We start from the raw sequence: 16293 nt of genomic DNA, 5'->3' as shown, positions 1-16293 counted from the left end.
ACCGGCGAACATCTTCAGTTTGGATAAACAACACTGTTATCGTATAATCAGCCGATCGAGGAGCACCTTTAGTTTGGATAAACAGCACTACGTCGAGGCCGACTGGTTACCTATCCAAGTCTCGGTTGAGAAGGGTTTCCAAATCCTTATTAGCAGATGTCATCTTATTAGCCTTTTCGGCGAGGTAAGGTGTTACAAGTTAATACATTTGGCACATTGAACGCCAAGTGATTTTATGATTGGATACTCACAAGTGAGTTTCAGAGTTCGACATTCTGATGGTTGAACTACATTTACCATCAAGACATACATCTCTTTTGAGTACCTATGTTCGTATAATTTGGAGTCGGTTCGACGTACTTATACTCTTACAAATACAATCACCGTGACCGAACCCGGCGCCAACGATTCGTGAACTACGCAAAGCTAGCAGCCTTGTCTTCAGACTCGAGAACCCGAATGCCGAGACGTGTTCCTTCCTCGGCCGCAGTCGCAAGATCAAGAAGTCAGCAACGTGCTCAACGCAACATCAACAAATTTTACTCCTCGCCCGAGCTTGGCCGATGAGTTGGCACACCCCACATCAATCGAATAACGTAGTTAGCTTATTAGTTACTCGGCCTACGCGTCACGTAGGCTTTGTAATTTTTAGGGTCAATAGATAGATAAGGTAGGAGTGGGAAGTTTTTTATTTTTTTATTTTTAAATTTTAAATTTAGAGGTATGTTAGGATTACATGTAGGTGAGGCTTTGAAAAAAAAAAAAGCAAAATTTGGTTGTATGAAATTACATTTTTGTCTCATATTTCTTATTCATGTTATGTTTTAATTAAAGGGTTAAAATGGTAATTTCATAGGATTTTAGTTAACAATAAGTGTTTTATTAATTAGTAGAGATTAAGACCACCTTGACCTGTTTTGCCAAAACAATGCAAGATGACAATGGAGAGATTTTTTAGTGTGCTGGTAACAAAAATATTTCTCTATATGTAATTATATAATTGGAGTTTGGAGGAACATTTTTTTTTTTTTTTAATAAATTGTATTGATAACATATAACTAATCACTCAATGTGCTTGGAACACAAACGCACGTTATGTGTTATCATACAACTGATGATTTTTTTTCTCCAAATATTCCTCTCATTATATAATTAAATATGGCACACCTATAGTTTAAAAATATTTGATCCACTTGATATTTTTATTGAAATATTAAAAAAAAGCTGAGAAAGATATAGAAATGCGGGTGAAGTCTAATCCTCACCTCATATTAGAGAAATCAAGTTTAGGTTAAAATCAACATATATGGTTCATATTTATGTTAAATATTGAAGAAACTTTTATATTGAATCCCAACCAATATTTGACAATCTCTAAAGTTTCATTGAAATTTCCATTATTTCCATTGAAAGCAACCGATGATGATAATTGATATATCTGTTGATATTTTTGCAAAGAGTAATGTTATTCATAATATGTTTTTATATCACATTTATATACCACCTTAGGTGGCATCTGATATGGACAGCCACATCATTTGAAAAATTTGCAAAACCCAAGAAAGGAATAAGAAAGAGTCCTCTTATACCACAATCATCATTTAATTAACTAGTTTTTCTTAATTATTAGTTTATTAAATAATGAACTAAATTTAAAAATCTGATTAATTCAAATGATATGACTGTTCACATCAAATACCAGCTAAAATAATATGAAACTATAATATAAAAACATGATGTGAATATCATTACTCTTTTGCAAATTTGCATATCAATGTTTATACCAATACAGATATTCTAAATATTGAACACACGACCCGTCTTCCAGCACATGTAAAGAAAAATAACACGTCTGTGTTGTATTATTATGACGGAAGTGGTGACGATAGCGCCGTCCGATACAAGTCTTCTCCCTCCCTTACCTTGCAGCGGCAGCATGGTCTAACCCAACGTACCAGGTACCTCCACGGCTAACTCCTCTCCAATCTTCCTCTGACTTGGGCCGTCCTAAACCACCTTCGGCCACAGCCCAGCCAGCCCCTCCCCCGCCTGGACCCCCAGATTCCCGGACGACCGCGCAACCGCCCCAAATCTTGCAATCCAAAATTCCAAAAGGTCCGTTATCAGGCGATGGCTCCACCACGAACTCTGATCCTTCACCGGCTGACGCCCTACTTTGCAGCTCGAATCAGGCAGAACCAGAGGCTCCTATCCTCTTCTTTCTTCTATTCCTCTTCCTCTTCCGCTGCAGAAGAAGCCTCCTCTTCTTCTCCATCTCCGTCCCTCGACCTCGATTCCGTTCACATGACTGATACCTGTGTTCAAGTAATCCCTCTCTCCCTATCTTGCAATTCGATACCATATGTGGGCTGCCTGGCTTTTCCATTTCTATGTTTGGGTTATCAATTTGTAGATATGTGGAATTATATCTTTCCTTTATTTTCTCGAAAGGAATGAATCCCGAAATGGTTTTAATTCCGTTGTTTAGCTGACCATTTTCGTTAATTTTGAGGAATGAATCACAAAATAGAAACACAGAAAAGAAATGTTTAAACTTTGTAATGGATGCACGAAGAACGCTTATGATGTTAGACTCTAACCAGCCAAACGGCTATATTCCAGCAGATAATCCGAGTACCATTTCAGTTTTTCGTTCTTATTGAATTGGTTATCATGCTCGCGGTATGCAGTTTTTGGGCGAAGAGAGTTTAATGTGGCTTATGGGCTTTTGTGTCTGTAATCCTTTGTTGTTTTTGGTCAGGGTAATCCATACTGGTATCTTGAGTGAGTTGCATACTAATGTGTGCTGACTTTGGTTTCTTAACGGATGTCTCACAGAGAATGAAGCAGCTGCAAGCCAGTGAAGCGGAGGGAAAGGTGCTACGTTTGAGTGTAGAAACCGGTGGATGTTCTGGGTTTCAATATGTTTTTGATCTGGATGACAAAAGCCATCCGGATGACAGGTATTTATTGTCTCCCTCTGTATTTATAATTGTTGAATAAGAACGTTTTTACTTATTTAGTTTGCTTGGTTAACTGGAAATCCATGCATTCTGTAATAGAGTATTTGAGAAAGGAGGGGTAAAGTTGGTGGTCGACAATATTTCGTATGATTTTGTGAAAGGAGCAACTGTTGATTATGTTGAGGAGCTGATTCGTTCTGCTTTCCAAGTAAGTCAATTTATCTTATTCCATTTCATGCTTTGTTCTTTAATTTTCCTGTCCGTGGTGCACGTCAAATCTCACACACGTGACCCCACATGAAATTTCACTGTTCGGGATATGTGAACTAGAATAAGTAGTCAAGAAATATATTCTTTAGAAAGATGTGCTTGAAATTATTTTTGTTAACTATGCCTATCTTGGTGAGCATAAGAAAAGTAAGGAGCATCTGCCAGTGGTCTTCTTTTATGACAGTTAGAAGTACATTCTTTTATAATGAAAGATCTGCTTGAAATGTTTTCTGTCGGATGCATGATGCCTATCGTGGTATCAGTGCATAAGATAAGTAAGAACCATCTGCTAGATATAAAAGTTAGCATTTCATAATGGTATTCTGTGTATCAAATATAACAATGATGATATTGTATAGGTCTTGGCTCACCATTGTGCACTGTCGGCCATGTTAGAAAGTATCATAACGGTTCCCTTGACGGGCTATCCGATAATTCAGTGAGCATGTATACCATGTTAGAAAGTATCATAACGGTTTCCTGTATTTGGCATCACTACCTTTATTTTTTTCTAAGTAGGTTGCTGTAAACGAGAGATAATTGGCAATGCAATACAATGCTCTTCTGCTGTGCAACAGATTGGTTATTGCTGGCATTGTCTAGACAAGCAGAACAAGGGATTTTGTCTTTCAGGGAGGGGAGTTACAATAAAGAAGTTGTTTTAGGAATTTCTTTTTCTAACGAAATGGAGCGGAGAGTTCGAGAATTGATAGAACTGTTTGTTCTATGTGAATGAGTGGGTGGTAGCTGATTAGGAATAGCCATAAGGGATGGAAGAATCTTGCAGTGAGTTCAGTTGGGATATGGAAGCTTGGTTTCTCGGTTTTGTTCTTTTAAATGAGTGGACTTTGTTACACGTGGGATTACGAGGAAACTTCCCCGGGCTATAGAACAGGGGTGCTTTTAACATGGCTATGCCCTTATGTGTGGTTGCTTAGGTTTGTAGTGTGCCCATTACGGGTTTGGTCAAACAATATGGGGATGTTTAAAATCTGAAATCTGCTGAATCCCTTCTAAATTTGGTAGGACAAGACTCTTATGGTGTGTTTGGATGAGGAATTTTCAAAGTATCAAGGAATTTAGGCTACAATAGTAAAAAATGCACTACAAAACATTGGATAGAAGATATGAAACGACTAGATGCAATGCGCTTAGAGGGATTTGTAAATGACTACTTGAAAGGAGTCAATTGAAAATTCTAAAGGTTTAGTGGCTGTTGTAATGCTCATGTACTGCATTTCTTCCCTTTTTGATGTGTTGTAGTGCATTTCTTACTAATGTGACCTAAATCCCTTGGTACTTGGAAACCCCTCATTCAAATACGCCGTTATAGGGCTCAAAGTACACCTGCTGCACATTCTATTCGTTCAGCTCTCAATGAGAGGCCCTCACCAGGAAAACTCTCCAATTCTAAGAGGTCTCATGTCATGAAGTTAATTCGTTTTAAAATATTAACTACATTAGTTTTCTCTTAGACTTTTTGCTAAGAACTATTGATGAGTGTTCAGATGTCAATGTGTTACCGTCTGACTTGGAGGAATGGCAATCCCACTCAAATAGTCTTCCGCTGAATTTGAGGCACAAATTCAGCTGTTCCACTACCATATTGGTTTTGCAGTATGGAGCAAATTAATAAGGCTAGAGCCTAGAATTTGGTTGTAACTCATTATGATTGAAGATCCACAGATTCAATTTATTTCTGTTGTTTTGATTTCTGTATTTCCATTTCATTGCAGTTACTGGTAGTTAATATAGTGCGTCAGATGCCTTAAGAGGAAGCATCGTGTTTTGTTATGTGATTGCATATATGTCTGTCTTTGTAACTTTATGATACTGAAGTTCTTCACATCTTTTACACAGGAATTTCATGTATATTTAACCTAATCCTGGTTTCATGTTCAGGTGACCACAAATCCAAGTGCGGTCGGGGGGTGCAGTTGTAAAAGTTCTTTCATGGTGAAATAATAGATTTCCGCATTGCGACTACTTTTGTGCACAGCCTTCCAAGATAGCTAAACACTAGGAGGTGAATTAGGTTCAACCTAAATAGGTGCTTACATATCATTTTTCACTCGATTTTTTGAATAATGATTATTTGAGTATGTTGTGTAATAATCTCTTTGATGTATCACACGTTTATACCTATACCACATACATCTCATTGAGGCATCTTCTTGTACTTTTTTCAGCTTTCTGTCTGGGATGTTAATAACCACAACTATACACGAATGGTCGGGACTGGGAATTTGTTCAGTTGCCTGCCGCGCTCATTACTTGTAATTGAGTTGAATCAACCGTAACTTGTGTTATTTGATCGATCGCCTGTTTTGATGCCGTGTAGCGGCATAGATCAATAGTTACTTTTTGTAAGGAAATTGCATGTTTAATTCGGATGCTGAAGTTGCAATTTTGAAGCATCAATACCTTCCTGCAAAGCAACTGCTCTTATAGATTTGGAAAATTTGGTAATGCTATTGACCCAAAAATTCCGTCCTTCATTTCTTGCTAGCAGCCTCCTATGACACCCGGCTCTACGCGCAATCCGCAGTTCCTAACAGTACAATGAGCATTGCTTGTATGGAACTGCACGAATCGATCCAGACTCCAACTTGTAATCTGAAGATTTGTAGAAATGATCTTTTACCCTATGTTCCTGGCACTCCGAAAACATGGTTTTGAACGAAATAGATTGTCATTTTACTATAAACTGAAAAGGACGTTACAAATATAATCACTAATTAGGCGAACATTGCCATTGCCTGGATCGTGTTACAAATTTAGAGAAATGATTTTCACACTCTATTTTTGGCCAAGCGGACACTTGTTTATTTCATACTGCACAACGCAACACAATACAAACGAAGCAAAATGCCAACATCAAGAAGTCATAAATCATGGTTTTTGAGTTACGAATAGCATTTGCGGCCTTATTTCGAATGAAGATCGCAAGACACGAAGAAAAATACATTAAGAAAAAGAAAGCTTTTCAAGTGAAATACTTGACCATCTGAATTTCTTTCTGCTTGAAGCCGCACTTCTCATAGAATGCTCTGTTCTCGTTACTGCAATCAAGAATCACCTTATAACACCCAACAGAACGAGCATGATCCGTAAGGAAGCTAATGATTTTCTTCCCTAACTGCATCCCACGAGCATCAGCGTCAACCACAATGTCTTCAATGTGACCAACTTTGCCACAGTTCCTGATGAACTTCTTCTCAATGAACACGCTTCCAGTTGCAACAATCTTCCCCGAGCGATCATCTTCTACAACACAGATAACATGGTCATCTCCGAGGGAGCTAATCTCTCCGAACCTATCTGCAAACTCCTTGTCAGATACAGAATCACAAACAGTTAGCTGTTGCAACAGTTGTATGAAACCCTTGCTTTTATCTGACATCTCTAATTTTCGGACGTGAAAATTTTGCCCTTCACTCCTCTCCATCTCTGCAGAAAGACGCAGTGCTGGTTGCCAACTAAAACATTAAGAACCAAATCAAAATTAACCAGAGAAACAAGTAAACTAAAGTTCAACAAAGCAACCCATGAAAACACGGGGAAGTGGAGCTACAGTCGAGCAAAGCAATCGAAAATTACTCCTCCATTGGACATGGTTACAAGATTACTTGTTTAAGGATTGCAAGAGTCGAATTTTTACGCTCCGAAAAATATACATCAGATTGACAGATTCTCAGACACATTTCATCGAACAGGTAGTGTGCCACGTTCTCATATGCTTTCTTGTAAGAACAAATTGAAGAACAATACTTGGTGTTTGAACAAAATTAACTTCGAGTTTAGTAATTTAACAGCGAAGAAACAAAAAGAATCCCAGAAATCTTTGAAAATTTTGTTTTTAAGAACTGAAATTACCTTGAATGCAGCGAAACGAAGGAGATTGAAACCGTTTGATTGGACGGATTCAAAAAAAAATTTGGACCATTTCTCGATTTATGCGTGTCATCCTTGCGCAGGGGCCATGCTAATCTTCTCTGTATCGTTCCAATTTTATCGGATGTCCCCGAAGGGACGAGCTTCTCTGCAGGCAAAACCTATATAAAGCGTACTCTGGATCCAGGTCTGGGCGATGTGGGAGTGTACCTCAGCACTGTTCCTAATACCATCTCTAAAACAGATGTTAAATTTTAAACCTAAAATTTAAATTTGAAGACTTACACGGTATTTTGACATCTTTTAAATTTTTTTCCTCTAACCAATATGTTAAATTTTAAACATAAAATAATAATTCATGTACTTTCTTTGCATTGGGAATGAAAAGAAATAAAAAAATAATGCTTTAAACTAATAAAAAATTAATAAAATACATTTAATAATTAATTAAAAAAATTTGAAGGTGTTGTCAAATTTGACAGCAAGGGGAAGAGATGTCAATTCATTTCATACCACATCAGATTTGGCTTTTCGATTGAAAAACATTAATGTTGTCTTTTATTACCGTTATTACTGATTTGAATAATTTGACATCTCCTTTAGAGATGCTCTAAAACGCCTCGATTTGCTTTCCCTTAAATAAAAGAAAATTAATGAAAAGGATTTGAAAACTTTGAGTGTTAATGATAAGGACAAAATAAAGGGTAAAGTGAATAGTACTAAGCTTGACTTTTTAATATAAAAATATAATTTTTCGTTAAAATGAATATTACCGTGAGTTTTTCGTTAAAACTTTCCTTAAATAAGTGGAAATAGATTATGGACAATCAACACCAAATCGATTTCCAACGTGTTGCAGATCTCTCAGTCCTTAGCCATCTATTCACCTAGTATCCCCTCCTACTATGCGACCATTATAATACAGAGACATCTACGATTCACCGATTAACGTGTCTATTAATATCATAAAGCAGACTATTCTTTGCTCTTTCTATTTTTGATTTCGATGTGTATGCTTGATGTATTAGAGCATTATTCAAACATTAACTTATCCACAAATTGATCGTTGTAAGTTAGCTTCAGCTAAGTAAGTAGGCCTTAGGTCATTTCCAACCAAAAGTACTAAATATAACACTGTCCATAATTATAGCTTTGTAAAATATTATTTTTAAATGAACGGGGTCAAACCGTACTCATGTACCATCTCCAACTGAAAGTAGTTTTAAGTTTATACTTTAAATTTATTAGTTAATTTAATCAAACTACCTTTAATGTTTTCAAATCTAGCCGTTGAATAATCAATTATTGCAACTGAAAAGCTGAGCCTAAAAAAAAAAAACCTAAGATGGGAGCTACATTTGACCAGCTTGATGCCCTTTTGGCCAAATAATGGCCTGATGAGCTCCATAGAATTATAGCCTAACCTTCGGTTAGAGATGAATTTTTGAACAGATCAAACTATTTTTTTGTTTTTGGACATTTATTCCTCTCCATCGGAGATGTCCTTTATCTTTGTTTGAAAGAGATCTTATTTCATTGAAAGTAATTTTATGCCGGATAAACTTGTAATAATAATAATTGTTACAAAGATGTTGGGTGAGAAATATGGGATGAAAATTTAGAGCACTCAGCACTGGAAATTCACTTCAAAATGTGCATGTACACTTCCAGTCTTCATTCCATGCTTTCCCCTCTAATACTCATCATTCCAATTGATGCCATGACTTCCCCGAAATCTTGCTCCTTTTGCTCTCTTGCTTCTCTGCCGTGGTTTACTCGATCGGCTTCTTCCGGTACTTCTTCCTCTTTCAAGGGACTAAGCAACGGGGATGGCCCCATATACCTTGAGGACTGCAGAATAGATTTAGTTCATCTAGTTCTGGTTCGGGTATTTTTAACAAACTTACATTGTCTAACAGATTCTGCAGTGCTGTTCAGTTACTATAAAATCATGCTGAAAAATAAGCATCCAATGATGCAACGCATACATTACTAACTACATAGGAAAAGACTTATTATTCTTCCACATTATGAATGCTACCTCAAGAACATAATACGAATAAAGTACCGTAATTGATATCATGGCAATAGAAAATCTCCCATTTCTTAATAACTTAGTGCCGATACTTCATGGTCCTAACCCAAACGCAGCATGAAAATGATCGTACGAGACTGTGATGAGACCTTCTGAATCATTAAGAAAGTAACGAACACTAACCTACGCAATAAGTGTGCATTGGTAAACATCAACCGGTTGCAGTTATTCCACCATCCATAAATGTTTTCTCCATTAGATTAAACACCACAAGGTATCAAGACACTATTATCATGAAAACCACTTGAGATTACAAGCAGGAATCATAACAATTCACCAAAATTGGAACGTGGAACGCATTAGCTGTGTAATAACACAGCTATAATCTGCAATTTCACCATGATGTACTTTTTTTATAGCACGAGTGGGATGCTCACGATGCGGACAACAGACTTTTGTAACATGGCCTGAGTCTTAAGTAGTCTCCAATAATCACAAGCCAAACAAAGCCTTTTCTTGGACCAAAATACTACTGTTCCTATCATCAAGCTTTTCATTTATTGCCTTCAAGTTTTCCAGTTATATAGTTCATTGTATATACTATTCTCAACTAAATGACTGTTAAGAGCTCTCAGAAATAAAGAACTTGAAATTAAAACTTCAGAAATGAAAGAAAGAAACTGATCGACTTCGTTATATTAAGAAATTTAAAATGGCAAAATTTCAACTCAAACGCTTATAGTCATAGCGTCTGGCTTCTCTTCTTTAGTTATAATTTCTTCCCATAAGGTTACAATTCATCTCAATATGCATTTGAAATAAACAGAATTTGACATAGATATTAGATAATGTTCAATACAATTAAGATAAATAATGACGAAAATATCCTGCTTGCTAAATGCATATAGAAAAGTTGAATGGATAGAAAATATACCGTACAACAAGAAGCAACTGAAAACATAGAATTAAAATAAAAATGACAGTTGACAGGCACAGTGAGGTTACGAAAAATTACCATACAAGCGGCTGGATAAGTTTCTGGAATAGTCCCCTCATCAAGGATATCAACGAACCTGTCCAAGTCATCATACAGGCTTACGGATAGTGTATGTGTATGGAAGTTGTATCCATCTCTCTTCTCCCTAGCAAGTTCCGCTTCCTACAAAGGGAACATGAAAAGATGAGATGCCAAAGAAATGCATATCGATGAGCGGATGACAAATACACAACAATTAATGCACGCCTTGTATATCAGCAAACCACCTATATACACTACCGTCCACGCTTTACTCTCTAAAATATCTAACACTTGGATGATAGCATTCTAAACCTATACAGTTGAGAAACGCCTAGATCAAATTAATATGCTACAAATCGAATAAAAAGGGCATAGCCGGCAAGTGATCCCCTGGAATACATACAAATCCTTAACCAAAACATGATCTTTTACCCTTTGTTCCTGGCACTCCGAAAACATGGTTTTGAACGAAATAGATGGTCATTTTACTATAAACTGAAAAGGACGTTACAGATATAATCACTAATTAGGCGAACATTGCCATGGCCTGGATCGTGTTACAAATTTAGAGAAATGATTTTCACACTCTATTTTTGGCCAAGCGGACCCTTGTTTATTTCATACTGCACAACGCAACACGATACAAACGAAGCAAAATGCCAACATCAAGAAGTCATAAATCATGGTTTTTGAGTTACGAATTGCATTTGCGGCCTTATTTCGAATGAAGATCGCAAGACACGAAGAAAAATACATTAAGAAAAAGAAAGCTTTTCAAGTGAAATACTTGACCATCTGAATTTCTTTCTGCTTGAAGCCGCACTTCTCATAGAATGCTCTGTTCTCGTTACTGCAATCAAGAATCACCTTATAACACCCAACAGAACGAGCATGATCCGTAAGGAAGCTAATGATTTTCTTCCCTAACTGCATCCCACGAGCATCAGCGTCAACCACAATGTCTTCAATGTGCCCGACTTTGCCACAGTTCCTGATGAACTTCTTCTCGATGAACACGCTTCCAGTTGCAATAATCTTCCCCGAGCGATCATCTTCTACAACACAGATAACATGGTCATCTCCGAGGGAGCTAATCTCTCCGAACCTATCTGCAAACTCCTTGTCAGATACAGAATCACAAACAGTTAGCTGTTGCAACAGTTGTATGAAACCCTTGCTTTTATCTGACATCTCTAATTTTCGGACGCGAAAATTTTGCCCTTCACTCCTCTCCATCTTTGCAGAAAGATGCAGTGCTGGTTGCCAACTAAAACATTAAGAACCAAATCAAAATTAACCAGAGAAACAAGTAAACTAAAGTTCAACAAAACAACCCATGAAAACATGGGGAAGTGGAGCTACAGTCGAGCAAAGCAATCGAAAATTACTCCTCCATTGGACATGGTTACAAGATTACTTGTTTAAGGATTGGAAGAGCCGAATTTTTACGCTCCGACAAAAATACATCAGATTGACAGATTCTCAGACACATTTCATCGAACAGGTAGTGTGCCACGTTCTCATATGCTTTCTTGTAAGAACAAATTGAAGAACAATACTTGGTGTTTGAACAAAATTAACTTCGAGTTTAGTAATTTAACAGCGAAGAAGCAAAAAGAATCCCAGAAATCTTTGAAAATTTTGTTTTTAAGAACTGAAATTACCTTGAATGCAGCGAAAAGACCGAGATTGAAACCGTTTGATCGGACGGATTCAAAAAAAAATTTGGACCATTTCTCGATTTATGCGTGTCATCCTTGCGCAGGGGCCATGCTAATCTTCTCTGTATCGTTCCAATTTTATCGGATGTCCCCGAAGGGACGAGGTTCTTTGCAGGCAAATCCTATATAAAGCGTAATCTGGATCCTCGTTTGGGCGATGTGGGAGTGTACCTCAGCGCTGTTCCTAGTACCATATTTTTAAGGAGATGTCAAATTTTAAACGTAAAATTTCAATTTGAAGGCTTACATGGTATTTTGACATCTTTTAAACTTTTTCTCTCTAACCGATATGTCAAATTTTAAACATAAAATAATAATTCATGTACTTTCTTTGCATTAGGAATGAAAAGAAACAAAAAAATAATGCTTTAAACTAATAAAAAATTAATAAAAAACATTTAATAATTAATTAAAACAATTTGAAGGTGCTGTCAAATTTGGCAACAAGGGAAAGAGATGTCAATCCATTTCATACCACATCAGATTTGGCTTTTCGGTTGGAAAACATTAATGTTGTCTTTTATTACCGTTATTACTGATTTGAATAATTTGACATCTCATTTGGAGATGCTCTAAAACGCCTCGATTTGCTTGCCCTTAAATAAAAGAAAATTAATGAAAAAGATTTGAAAACTTTGAGTTTTAATGATAAGGACAAAAGAAAGGGTAAAGTGAATAGTACTAAGCTTGACTTTTTAGTGTAAAAATATGATTTTTTTGTTAAAATGAACAATACCGTGAGTTTTTCGTTAAAACTTTCCTTAAATAAGTGGAAATAGATTATGGACAATCAACACCAAATAGATTTCCAACGTGTTGCAGATCTCTCAGTCCTTAGCCATCTATTCACCTAGTATCCCCTCCTACTATGCGACCATTATAATACAGAGACATCTACGATTCACCGATTAACGTGTCAATTAATATCATAAAGCAGACTATTCTTTGCTCTTTCTATTTTTGATTTCGATGTGTATGCTTGATGTATTAGAGCATTATTCAAACATTAACTTATCCACAAATTGATCGTTGTAAGTTAGCTTCAGCTAAGTAAGTAGGCCTTAGGTCATTTCCAACCAAAGTACTAAATATAACACTGTTCAGAATTAGTGTCTTGCAAAATATTATTTTTAAATGAATGGTGTCAGACCGTACTCATGTACCATCTCCAACCGAACGTAGTTTTAAGTTTATACTTTAAATTTATTAGTTAATTTAATCAAACTACCTTTAATGTTTTCAAATCTAGCCATTGAATAATCGATTACTGCAACTGAAGAGCTAAGCCTAAAAAAAAGACTAAGATGGGAGCTACATTTGGCCAGCTTGATGCCATTTTGGCCAAATAACGGCCTAATGAGCTCCATAGAATTATAGCCTAACCTTCGGTTAGAGATGAATTTTTGAACAGATCAAACTATTTTTTGGTGTTTGGACATTTATTCCTCTACATCGGAGATGTCCTTTATCTTTGTTTGAAAGAGATCTTATTTCATTGAAAGTAATTTTATGCCGGATAAACTTGTAAAAATAATAATAAAAATAATAATAATTGTTACAAAGATGTTGGGTGAGAAATATGGGATGAAAATTTAGAGCACTCAGCACTGGAAATGCACTTCAAAATGTGCATGTACGCTTCCAGTCTTCATTCCATGCCTTCCCCTCTAATACTCATCATTCCAATTGATGCCATGACTTCCTCGAAATCTTGCTCCTTTTGCTCTCTTGCTTCTCTGCCGTGGTTTACTCGATCGGCTTCTTCCGGTACTTCTTCCTCTTTCAAGGGACTAAGCAACGGGGATGGCCCCATATACCTTGAGGACTGCAGAATAGATTTAGTTCATCTAGTTCTGGTTCGGGTATTTTTAACAAACTTACATTGTCTAACAGATTCTGCAGTGCTGTTCAGTTACTATAAAATCATGCTGAAAAATAAGCGTCCAATGATGCAACGCATACATTACTAACTACATAGGAAAAGACTTATTATTCTTCCACATTATGAATGCTACCTCAAGAACATAAAACGAATAAAGTACCGTAATTGATATCATGGCAATAGAAAATCCCCATTTCTTAATAACTTGGTGTCGATACTTCATGGTCTAACCCCAAACGCAACATGAAAATGATCGTAAGAGACTGTGATGAGACCTTCTGAATCATTTAGAAAGTAACGAACACTAACCTACGCAATAAGTGTGCATTGGTAAACATCAACCGGTTGCAGTTATTCCACCATCCATAAATGTTTTCTCCATTAGATTAAACACCACAAGGTATCAAGACACTATTATCATGAAAACCACTTGAGATTACAAGCAGGAATCATAACAATTCACCAAAATTGGAACGTGGAACGCATTAGCTGTGTAATACCACAGCTATAATCTGCAATTTCACCATGATGTACTTTTTTTATAGCACGAGTGGGATGCTCACGATGCGGACAACAGACTTTTGCAACATGGCCTGAGTCTTAAGTAGTCTCCAATAATCACAAGCCAAACAAAGCCTTTTCTTGGACCAAAATACTACTGTTCCTATCATCAAGCTTTTCATTTATTGCCTTCAAGTTTTCCAGTTATATAGTTCATTGTATATACTATTCTCAACTAAATGACTGTTAAGAGCTCTCAGAAATAAAGAACTTGAAATTAAAACTTCAGAAATGAAAGAAAGAAACTGATCGACTTGGTTATATTAAGAAATTTAAAATGGCAAAATTTCAACTCAAACGCTTATAGTCATAGCGTCTGGCTTCTCTTCTTTAGTTATAATTTCTTCCCATAAGGTTACAATTCATCTCAATATGCATTTGAAATAAACAGAATTTGACATAGATATTAGATAATGTTCAATACAATTAAGATAAATAATGATGAAAATATCCTGCTTGCTAAATGCATATAGAAAAGTTGAATCGATAGAAAATATACCATACAACAAGAAGCAACTGAAAACATAGAAATAAAATAAAAATGATAGTTGACAGGCACAGTGAGGTCACGAAAAATTACCATACAAGCGGCTGGATAAGTTTCTGGAGTAGTCCCCTCATCAAGGATATCAACGAACCTGTCCAAGTCATCATACAGGCTTACTGATAGTGTATGTGTATGGAAGTTGTAACCATCTCTCTTCTCCCTAGCAAGTTCCGCTTCCTACAAAGGGAACATGAAAAGATGAGATGCCAAAGAAATGCATATCGATGAGCGGATGATAAATACACAACAATTAATGCACGCCTTGTATATTAGCAAACCACCTATATACACTACCGTCCACGCTTTACTCTCTAAAATATCTAACACTTGGATGATAGCATTCTAAACCTATACAGTTGAGAAACGCCTAGATCAAATTAATATGCTACAAATCGAATAAAAAGGACATAGCCGGCAAGTGATCCCCTGGAATACATACAAATCCTTAACCAAAACAGAAAAGAGAGGCGTCAATACAACGGCGCCTTCAACTCCAAAGAAAATTGAAGACCAAAAGGAAGCCAAAAAAGGAACTCTATTCCCCATTCCAACATTTCCCGGAAACTCTTTCGTTTCACTCCATCCACACTCTGAGGTAAAAAGCGACAACATTGAACCGAAAAATGAAATCTTTTCCCATGGTTTACATGGTGGAATGCGGAGTTTCGATGAAGTGTATGATTCAATGCTCTAGCAGGGCTCTACCTCATTTCAAAATTATTGCATCCAATCCAATAGACATGATTTAATATTTCTGCTTCAAATCAAACGGTTGAACACATTTAGCACCACTCATACTCATTTGATTTGATTTCAACTACTGTAAACCTAATCAAATTCAAGTTCGACAGCATGAAAATAAAAGCATGAAATTCCCAATTCAACACAGAAAATAAATACTACCTGACGAGAATTAAACTCTATAAAACAACGACCCAAGATTTCGTGGGTTTGGGGATTCAGAGGCACGGAAACCCCATCGTGTTTAATCACACCAACTTCACTAAACGCTTGTCGGATTTCGCTTTCGAGCTTCTTGGCCATCCTGGCATCAACAATTGGAAGGTTATCGACGACAATCACGTTTCCGAACCCGATGTCGAACAGCAAGCCGTCGTCGTTGTAGAAGACCTGTCGGTCATCAGACTCATACAAGTTTTGGTAAAGAGGCGGCGGAGGAGGCGGAGTGTTTAAGTGGAGGGCAGAGAGTTGGAGGCGCAGCTGCTCTTGCTCTCCCATGGTGGCGGTGTCTATTGTCATGCTTTTCACTTTTCACTTTCTACGAATTGAGCGTTTTCTGCCTCGCAAAATAACTGAAAATAAAGGGTTTAAGACAAATAGAAGAATTTTTTTAATAATCTCACAAACTCGAATAATAATTTTAATATTTTATGTTTCTTTA

The 16293-nt window shown here is 36.6% G+C and overlaps 4 protein-coding genes and 2 non-coding genes across 13 annotated transcripts; 1 reads left to right on the top strand and 5 right to left on the bottom strand.

The window, feature by feature from the left end:
* Positions 1 to 1829: 1829 nt before the first annotated feature.
* On the top strand, positions 1830 to 5726 carry LOC137710815 (iron-sulfur assembly protein IscA-like 2, mitochondrial). 3 transcript variants are annotated; one of them, XR_011065013.2, is made up of 5 exons: positions 1830 to 2325; positions 2839 to 2963; positions 3063 to 3171; positions 5136 to 5259; positions 5423 to 5726. XR_011065013.2 is itself a non-coding variant. In XM_068449950.2 (4 exons), the coding sequence occupies exons 1-4, from the start codon at positions 2131 to 2133 to the stop codon at positions 5196 to 5198; spliced, it is 492 nt and encodes a 163-aa protein (XP_068306051.2). In that variant the 5' UTR covers positions 1839 to 2130; the 3' UTR covers positions 5199 to 5402. The 3 variants fall into 3 exon arrangements, 1 of the variants encoding a protein (XP_068306051.2); XR_011065012.2 differs by having other exon boundaries at positions 1839 to 2325; positions 5136 to 5283; XM_068449950.2 differs by lacking the exon at positions 5423 to 5726 and having other exon boundaries at positions 1839 to 2325; positions 5136 to 5402.
* A 309-nt stretch (positions 5727 to 6035) lies between these two features.
* On the bottom strand, positions 6036 to 7353 carry GNA1 (glucose-6-phosphate acetyltransferase 1). The gene is made up of 2 exons (XM_068449952.2): positions 7110 to 7353; positions 6036 to 6712 (listed from the first exon to the last, which is right to left on the bottom strand). The coding sequence occupies exon 2, from the start codon at positions 6679 to 6681 to the stop codon at positions 6220 to 6222; it is 462 nt and encodes a 153-aa protein (XP_068306053.2). The 5' UTR covers positions 6682 to 6712; positions 7110 to 7353; the 3' UTR covers positions 6036 to 6219.
* LOC148696438 (U6 spliceosomal RNA) lies at positions 7165 to 7267 on the bottom strand. Its single transcript, XR_015963847.1, has one exon. It is a non-coding gene; the product is annotated as a U6 spliceosomal RNA (small nuclear RNA).
* Positions 7354 to 8638: 1285 nt separating the features above from the next.
* On the bottom strand, positions 8639 to 12065 carry LOC148696437 (glucosamine 6-phosphate N-acetyltransferase-like). 6 transcript variants are annotated; one of them, XR_015963684.1, is made up of 4 exons: positions 11845 to 12060; positions 10968 to 11447; positions 10178 to 10321; positions 8639 to 8978 (listed from the first exon to the last, which is right to left on the bottom strand). XR_015963684.1 is itself a non-coding variant. In XM_088695960.1 (4 exons), the coding sequence occupies exons 2-4, from the start codon at positions 11414 to 11416 to the stop codon at positions 8802 to 8804; spliced, it is 765 nt and encodes a 254-aa protein (XP_088552086.1). In that variant the 5' UTR covers positions 11417 to 11447; positions 11845 to 12065; the 3' UTR covers positions 8639 to 8801. The 6 variants fall into 6 exon arrangements, 4 of the variants coding, with proteins under 4 accessions (XP_088552086.1, XP_088552084.1, XP_088552085.1 ...); XR_015963683.1 differs by lacking the exon at positions 11845 to 12060 and adding an exon at positions 11598 to 11801; XM_088695960.1 differs by having other exon boundaries at positions 10973 to 11447; positions 11845 to 12065.
* LOC137711757 (U6 spliceosomal RNA) lies at positions 11900 to 12002 on the bottom strand. Its single transcript, XR_011065105.1, has one exon. It is a non-coding gene; the product is annotated as a U6 spliceosomal RNA (small nuclear RNA).
* Positions 12066 to 13418: 1353 nt separating the features above from the next.
* LOC137709906 (eukaryotic translation initiation factor 3 subunit B) lies at positions 13419 to 16219 on the bottom strand. The gene is made up of 3 exons (XM_068448889.2): positions 15795 to 16219; positions 14925 to 15068; positions 13419 to 13726 (listed from the first exon to the last, which is right to left on the bottom strand). Exons 1-3 carry the CDS (start codon positions 16149 to 16151, stop codon positions 13550 to 13552), a joined length of 678 nt encoding a protein of 225 aa, XP_068304990.2. The 5' UTR covers positions 16152 to 16219; the 3' UTR covers positions 13419 to 13549.
* Positions 16220 to 16293: the final 74 nt, after the last annotated feature.

This window comes from Pyrus communis, chromosome 6 (assembly GCF_041283825.1).
Source record: "Pyrus communis isolate YQ-2024b chromosome 6, ASM4128382v1, whole genome shotgun sequence".
NCBI lineage: Eukaryota > Viridiplantae > Streptophyta > Magnoliopsida > Rosales > Rosaceae > Pyrus > Pyrus communis.
This window is presented reverse-complemented; position numbering and strand designations above follow the sequence as displayed.

What these genes read in the sequence shown, in the direction of transcription:
- LOC137710815 (XM_068449950.2), top strand. Translation starts at nt 2,131, where the DNA reads ATGGCTCCACCACGAACTCTGATCCTTCACCGGCTGACGCCCTACTTT. An exon ending in AAAAGCCATCCGGATGACAG is followed by an intron (nt 2,964 to 3,062) that starts GTATTTATTGTC and finishes ATTCTGTAATAG; the next exon opens with AGTATTTGAGAAAGGAGGGG. An exon ending in TGATTCGTTCTGCTTTCCAA is followed by an intron (nt 3,172 to 5,135) that starts GTAAGTCAATTT and finishes TTTCATGTTCAG; the next exon opens with GTGACCACAAATCCAAGTGC.
- GNA1 (XM_068449952.2), bottom strand. Translation starts at nt 6,681, where the DNA reads ATGGAGAGGAGTGAAGGGCAAAATTTTCACGTCCGAAAATTAGAGATG.
- LOC148696437 (XM_088695958.1), bottom strand. Translation starts at nt 11,647, where the DNA reads ATGTATTTTTGTCGGAGCGTAAAAATTCGGCTCTTCCAATCCTTAAAC. An exon ending in CTCTTCCAATCCTTAAACAA is followed by an intron (nt 11,448 to 11,597) that starts GTAATCTTGTAA and finishes TTAATGTTTTAG; the next exon opens with TTGGCAACCAGCACTGCATC. An exon ending in CTTATCCAGCCGCTTGTATG is followed by an intron (nt 8,979 to 10,177) that starts GTAATTTTTCGT and finishes TCTATTCTGCAG; the next exon opens with TCCTCAAGGTATATGGGGCC.
- LOC137709906 (XM_068448889.2), bottom strand. Translation starts at nt 16,151, where the DNA reads ATGACAATAGACACCGCCACCATGGGAGAGCAAGAGCAGCTGCGCCTC. An exon ending in TAGAGTTTAATTCTCGTCAG is followed by an intron (nt 15,069 to 15,794) that starts GTAGTATTTATT and finishes TTCCCTTTGTAG; the next exon opens with GAAGCGGAACTTGCTAGGGA. An exon ending in CTTATCCAGCCGCTTGTATG is followed by an intron (nt 13,727 to 14,924) that starts GTAATTTTTCGT and finishes TCTATTCTGCAG; the next exon opens with TCCTCAAGGTATATGGGGCC.